General features: G+C 41.0%; 1 protein-coding gene across 1 annotated transcript in view; it reads left to right on the top strand.

Moving 5' to 3' along the window:
• Positions 1–325: 325 nt before the first annotated feature.
• Positions 326–7,929, top strand: part of znrf1 (zinc and ring finger 1) — a 34,415-nt gene continuing 26,811 nt past the window's right edge. The window contains exon 1 of the mRNA XM_079859329.1: positions 326–1,254. Coding sequence (XP_079715455.1) covers positions 867–1,254 — 388 coding nt within the window. The 5' untranslated portion in view covers positions 326–866. The remainder of the gene's footprint in view (positions 1,255–7,929) is intronic.

Here is a 7,929-nt window from a genome sequence, read left to right as displayed (position 1 = left end):
CTTAATACACTCGCATTTTTGGCCCCGTTATGGACATGAAAGACCATTAATTTTCAGATAGCAACTCAAGCATGTATAAGGCCTTCGACTGAATGGTTGCAAATGAAAACATGAGGAGTACCTAAATTAAACAATGTCTGCCGGGCCGGCAACGTTACTGGGTCACATCTCTGTCCTTCTTTAACACCATATTCAGATCACCAAGCGGCTGTTGGAGGCGAGACGTTGTCTGTGTTAACTTCTTAATAATTGATTGTTTGGGCTAGATGTTGTAAATCCATGCTCGCGTTTACAGCACATCTCGCCACTGTTAATCCGCGTATGCGCAGTAACCGCCTCTATTGTCTCGGAGCAGCAGCAGCGCACGGACGGATCTGCGCGTGCAGGGGAGCGGCACACGCTGACCCGAATCTCCAGGCAGACGGAGGGAGGACGAGCGGACCTGGACGTGTACACTGAACGGGCATCATGACTGATGTATTTTGAGTCATTCCTCTTTGAATAAGAGAGAGCCTTCGCATTCAAAGTACTGCGGATGTGTTGTTGCGCGTGGTGATTCTGGGCAGGCTGTCCTGTCAGTTGCTTTTAAGCGGAGAACGTGTTGCGTTTTTGCTCGCGCGAACGGCTTTATCACCCCCTTGTTCCCTCGTGAGTTAAGGTGATTATTGAGACTTTAGGTCCATGATTCGACCAGGAAAATGGGCTGTTGCGTCTGCGAGACACAGCTGTTTTAGTCAGACTTGACAACCGCGGATTTTAGCGCTTGTTTTGGTCGCTTGTTTGAAAGGAGGCTCGAGAAGCGCCGCAGGGCGATCCGTGACACCCTTTCCGCGACACCCCCACCCATTTTTAGCGGATACTTTTGGATGGGGGGCAAACAGAGTACGGCGGGGCGGCCCCGGGGTGCTTTTCCCGGTGTCTCGACAGATGACAGCGCGGTGCCACCCTCGGCCCACTTCGGGCACTACCGGCCAGGTGGCACGATGGGACTGCGCAGCCGCTCGGTGAGCTCCGTGGCGGGGATGGGCATAGATCACAGCGCCACGGTGCCCTTCGGGTTTTACACCCCCAGAGGAACAGACACGGACAGAGCAGGAGGGGGGTCTGGCTCGGATCCTGCTCATAACGGGAACGGATACCAAGAAACTGGCGGGGGGCACCACACGGACGGTATGCTTTACCTGGGATCCCGGGCGTCGTTGGCAGACACTTTGCCCCTGCACATCGCGCCCCGATGGTTTAGCGCCCACAGCGGTAAGTGATAACTCAAACTCCGCATTTACAGGGCGCAGTGGCACAAAGCTACATCGATGCCACCACATGTAGTACGGAATATCACTCGAGGGCATATGCTGCTGCTGCTGCTGCTGCTGCTCCAGTTTTCGCGCCGGCGGGAGGGGGAATGCGCACGAGACTTGTCTGACCAACGGCTGGACTCGACTGGCGCGAATCGACGTTAATAAGCCAGGTTGCAGCCTGTGATTTAAGAGGGAGGGGGATTCAATGGTTATCATCAGCTTAGCTCGAACCACAATATGTCTCTCCAACTGGGTCATAGTGGTAGGGACATTGATTCATCCCAGTGACTCGAATTTTTTTGACCACTTCACCAAAAAGATTTGTTCACTGGCTTGTAGGTATCGACCATGGAGTTTCTTTTTGTGTGCGAGAAAGTCATTGAATAATTCGCTGAGCCGATTTGTTACATTCATTTATTTTTGTTTCGCATTCATTTAAAGTCACCGTGAAATCAAAAGACAATTATTTTTTAAGAAATATTGCTGTATTTCAGATATGACATCACTTAGGTTAAAATGCAAAAGGAGTTAGCATTTTAGCACTTTTGGTTCCATCGTCCCGAAGTCAATGGGTTTTTTGAATGGGATTTTGGTTAAATGTCTGAAATAATGTCTGTGGTGAACACAAGCTCAAGGCATTTTCACATTTTATTCTATGACATATAATACATCAGTATTACCCCCCATTTTTTTTAAAAGCTGTTATGTGTTTTGAAAAAGGCGGTTGCTAGCAAGTGGCTAAACGGGACTTCAGAGGCTGTCAGGCACATTAAACGTCATCCCGCTGAACAGGTTAACTCAGTCTGCTTTTACAGCAGCGTTATGCTTATAATTGTGCTTTTAAAATCTATTCTAACTCAAACTCTCTGGGAAAATGTTTTAGATAAAAACTAAAAGAGCTGTCAGAGGTGATGGTGATGTTTAAGTCGTGGGACCGTGGTGTAGTTCGTTTATAAGCCTACCTTTAGCTTTTTACTTCTGGCGACTGCATTTAGGCTTCAAAATTGACCAAAGTTGTGTTTATCTGTGAAAATGATTTTGATGGACAAAAAAGTATCATAATCTTTTGTTGATCACAAATCTTGTTTTTTTTTTTGCAATAATCCGAAAGCCTGTAGAAAAACCTATAGGGTTTTTGTCGAGGGAACCAGTGTGATGCTAACTGTCGAGTGACGACTCTATAGCAAACGACACAATCCATATTTAAACAAGCTTTAGGAAAAATGCAATAATATCCCTATTATTAACACAAGTACATGTACATCTCGGGGATGTCTATTTGATGTCTGCATTTACATCTGCAAGATGTATTTTTTTAGAGCGTTTGCTCATCTGCAATACGTCTCTAGGACGTTTCCTGTCAGATGTCATATAAACATTTACAAGATGTCTTTAAGATGTTTAAGGTGATTTAGAATGTGTATAAAACTGACGTTTATCAGATGTTTTTACACAGCAGTGCTTTCCAGATTAACAGATTTATAGCAGACATCTCACAGACGTACATGTGCTATACTTAGCCACATAATACATTATTTTAATTATATATTGTTATAATTCCACATATTCATAGATTGTTCACACCTTTCTGTCCTTATTGTGCTCGAGATTATCTCACTTGACAATTGAACAAACAACTGTCTGTTAGTCAGCAGAACTAAACGTTAGAGATGCGGACCTTTCACGACCAAGATGTCTTTCTCATTCGTTTTGTTCAAGTTATCAAAATTTCTCATTCATTGCTGCTCTGAGCCTTGTTTAGACTAACAAATTGAACTCGTTCATGCGTACATTCGTTTTAACCATTAGACAATGCTCTTTCACCACAACCTGTGAAATCATATTTATGCTATAGCAGTCCTTAAAGACAGGAAAGCAGTCACTTGCATCTTAAGGAAGAGGACGAAATATGAGTCAGTGCATGGAAGTGAACAAGAACGATTGATTCAGGACTTAAACACCACCACTGGGCTTGTCAAGGCCTGAGCCGCAGCGCTCTGATGTCTTCCAGCCTCAGTCCCTCGCTGCTCATTAAACAAGCCCCAAATGTGGCCTCCAGAGGAAACATGCCAGATGTAAACAATCTCACTCAGTTTTTCCCTTAAAGGTTATTTCACTGACAGCAAATGAGGTTCCTCTTATTGTCAGGGAACGTAGCTCATGTTAGCAGGTGAGGCGTTCAGCTCTGAATGTCATGGTGTGTGTGATTTGGCTTCTAAACAGTGATCACACACAGGTTGCCAGGTTGCTACTGTGAGTTAATGAATGTCACAGTGAACACCGGGGAGGTCAGGTGCCTTTCTAAAGGGTGGGGTTCAGGGATCATGAGGGGAAACTGTTCTTGGAAAATTACTGCCTGTTCCCCTGTGTTTGAAAGTAAGACTTAGTAAATAGGTATATGTTCATGTCAAACGCTTAATGAAATGGGAATGACTCATCTGAAACACTGACTTAAACATACCCACACATTTCAGCCCAGTTCAGCTATAATTTAAAACTTTTTTTCCTCTTTTAAAAGCATAGTTCATCCAAAAATGAAAATGTGGTCATTTATTCATCCTCATGTCATTCCAAACCTGTATGACTTTCTATCTTCTGTGGAACACAAAAGAATATATTTCGGCAACACTTGATCCATTAATACTAACACTTTCTTTTCTTTTTCTGTTCTACATTTTAAAAATGTAGGTGGTGTACTGCTTTAGACTAAACTGGGAATGGTCACAGCACTTGCATATTTTTGCCCTATTGTTAGTTTAATTGCTTTATTGCTCTCCTCATTTGTAAGTCACTTTGGATAAAAGCATATGCTAAATGATTAAATGTAAATATATATTTTTTTTTTTTTAATTGTTTTTTTATATATATTATTGATTAAAACTGAGTATACCAAGTAACACCAATGACAGTATATATTTTTTTAGATATTGCTTAAATGTAAAATATCATATATTTTTTGGTTTCGATAGTCGTTTATACTTTTATTTAACAACTAGTATGCCTTTCCTAGGTTTTTTCCTCCAAAAAAGTGTACTAATCTGTTTCAAAACAGATTTTAGGACGGGACTATCTGTTAGACTGGCCAATCGTATGGAGGGAGTGTTCAGGAAACCTGTTTGACACTCATTGTTTTTGCAATTTTAGTGGCACAGAAACCCCATTTTTTGTTTAACAAAAGAACATTTAGGCCTATGTTTTGCGGTTTTGTTTGACTTTTCAGAAGAAACATTATTGTCATGGATTTGATACGTAGCCTAAGCGGTAAGCTTGTATAATCTGTAGAGCTATCAACCCCCTACAGGCTCCACAAAGCATGAATGAGGCTGGATTCAATCAGTGTCTTACAAGTTAATTCTGTTTATTCTCACTAGGCAAACAAAAGTTCTGTTTGCACCAGTGGCTGGCCTACTTGCAACATATCACATATAACTTCAAGCCTACTTGCTTTATTCATTTATCTCCTGTGTCAAACGTCATCCATGTTATTTACATTAACTTCATTGACCATCTTTGGTATTTGGAGTCAATCTTTCTTTCTTTCTTTCTTTCTTTCTTTCTTTCTTTCTTTCTTTCTTTCTTTCTTTCTTTCTTTCTTTCTTTCTTTCTTTCTTTCTTTCCTGGAAGATCCTGTTACTACATTTTGATTTAAAAAAAAGTATGAGGTAAAAAAAATTAATTCATGAATTGTTCTCAATAAAGATCATTAGGATGAATTTGAATAGGGTGAATTTCCTTCTGAATTTTTATTGAAAATTGATTATCAGTATGCATTGTCAATATAAAAATGGGTTAAAATCAATGTAAAACAAACAATACCTATCTGAAACAGAAAGTTCTGCTAGTCTGTGCAAAACTCACTTCCACACCATACTAGGTTATCACTATGCTAGAATGATCTGAATGGTTGCTGGTGTTTTCTGGGTGGTTGCTAGGGTATTACTATAATGTTCTGAATGGTTGCTAATGTGTTCTGTCTGGTTGCTAGGGTATTACTATGATGTTCTGAATGGTTGCTAGAGTGTTCTGTCTGGTTGATAGGGTATTACTATGATGTTCTGAATGGTTGCTAGTGTGTTCTGTCTGGTTGCTATAGGGTATTGCTAGGACCTACCTAAGTTTATTTGATATTCTGATCTTAGGATATGATTTTTTTTTATTGCCTGCCAGGAGAAAATTATCATTCTGATTGCTTAGAAAAGAACTAGCACATCTCCCCTCAACAGACCACACGACTTGAGATGTCACTCATGTTCGTATCACAAACAGTGTGGGACTGGTTATAGGCTGGACTATAAGCATGAGCAATAGTAGTGATGGTTTCCTTACAAAACACCTCTCATAATCAATAATTGCCTTTGTTTCACGAGTTCACATCTACATATAATTAATACAATAAGTTTATGCGGATTTGGCGTGCTGTCCGGGGGGGAGGGCTCCGAGCTCGGAGTTAGGCCCGAACCCAAAGTACTCCCCCCAGTTGGTAAGTGTAGATGGAACTGGAAGTGTAGATGGAACTGGAAGTGAGGAGATGGGGTGGAGGAGGGATGCTGACAAACTTTCAATGAACAGAGATAGGTCTGCTGTGAATTTATACTCTGTCATTGAGTTGATTACTGATTAATCTCCAGCTGTGCATAATTTGGTTAATTATCTGAACCTGCTCCTCCCGAACTTTGTTAAATAAAACCTCATTTAATGAGTAAGAACTGGTGATTTAAAGTTGACTAATGGACATTTGTTCATTGGAAGTCATTGGAAGTTGTTCAGATTAAGTAGGCTCATTGTATTGGTAACAGTGTTCAATTTCCAAAATTGTTTATTTGCTGATCTTTTTGTCGAAACTATGAATTCCATTCTGCGCTGTCACAGCAGTCTTTATGCTCTCTACATACTGTATCTAGTTTGTTTATTTCAAAGCTGGTCCATTGATGTTACAGCTATAGCGTTTGTGTTGAAGGCTGGTCAACTTATTGAGGCACTCACTCACCTGTTTGCTGCATTGCAAGCAGATTAAAAGCAAAAGTAATCGCTCTACTAAAAGTGCTCTGTTTAATCATTATTGCTCAGCCATTAGAAAACTGAATAATCATTCACTGGCCTTCGCTCCTGCGTGTTTCCACCATATATATATTCACACCTGAGCTGATATCACAATGGAAGTCTTTAAGATGATATTTTAAGTCAACATTAACTAATTACATTAAATGCAACCGAAATAGAGTTCTACGGTGCTGGTTTCGGTGGAAGTCTTTTAGGAATGTTGGGATTGTGGAACATCTGTGCTGATCTGTCTGGCAGCACGATTCAAGAAATGTAGGTCACTCTCTTATTTCTGCTTTTTCTTTGCCTCACTGGTCTCTCTCTCTCTCTCTCTCTCTCTCTCTCTCTTATCTCAGGGTGTAATACATTTATGCAAAGACACAGATGCACATACACATGCACTGCATCTTACTGACACAAAAGGAAGACACAGAGGCCCTAAAACAAAATCAGACACGCACACCTGGTATTGTCCTCTGAATTAGGGAATTTTGGGTATGCCGAATTATTTAAAAGTATAATGTTTGGTGGGAAATATATATATACATATGTGTGTGTGTATATATATATAAATATATATATATATATATATATATATATATATTAGGGGTGTCGTAATATAATGGTATTGGCTATAACTGTAATATTTCAAATGAATAGTACGCATATGACAATATGTCACTAGATAATCTAGCACCAGTATCTGGTTGACATCCCAACATACACTAGGTGGTGGTATTGCGCCTTAACGCTGGTTGCCACCTAAGCACAAGCAGACACAGCGCGAAGCTGCCACTACCTTGTAAGTTGGCGAACGGACAAGACACTCTATCCACACGCCAAGAAAGTTAGTTCCCAGTGTGGACGTTTTTTGTATTCCGCGAAAATGACTTGACGATCAACAGTGAGTGCAAAAGGGGGCAATACCACCAACCTCTGACTCCATTATCTTGCAGATTTGGCCACTGTACAAAGAGTAAATTGCAATTATTTTGCTTGTCTCGGAATGGGAAATGTTGTTAACTGCAGACGCCTTTCTGTGTTTTATTATATTTAAATCCCTCTGGACTTTATACACCAAAAGTGTGCTCATTCGGACAAAAACTTATGGAGTATCATGTGTTTACTTCAGATATCTTTAGAAAGCAGTATTTATTCTATGTTTACCCAAAATACGGGAATGTGAGCATTATGGAACGCTAAAGGCCTTATCCCAAATGGCAGACTTAGGCCCTGTCCAAAATGGCACCCTAAACACTCACAGTCTTCCTACAAGTCCGCACTTTCGTAACGTAACGCCACTTTGACTGTCGGGAAAAGGTCTGCTGCGGAGCTCGCTTCAGTGCGGGCTCAGCAAAAGTGAGCATCCAGGGCGCATATCGCAAAGGGGGCACTAGTGAGCACCCTTCTGAAACCTAAAATGACAAATGAGAACTCCTACGGACTCATGGACTTAACGGACACGCACGCAGCAGCCATTGTAAGTCCACAAGAGTACAAAATGGCACCTAAATTTCCCAAATGGCACACTTTATATTCACTTTTGATCTTGTCACTGAAGCGAGCTCCGCAGCAGACTTCTTCCCGACAG

The sequence above is a fragment of the Squalius cephalus genome, assembly GCF_949319135.1.
Source record: "Squalius cephalus genome assembly, chromosome: 23".
NCBI classification, from domain to species: Eukaryota; Metazoa; Chordata; class Actinopteri; order Cypriniformes; family Leuciscidae; genus Squalius; species Squalius cephalus.
This window is presented reverse-complemented; position numbering and strand designations above follow the sequence as displayed.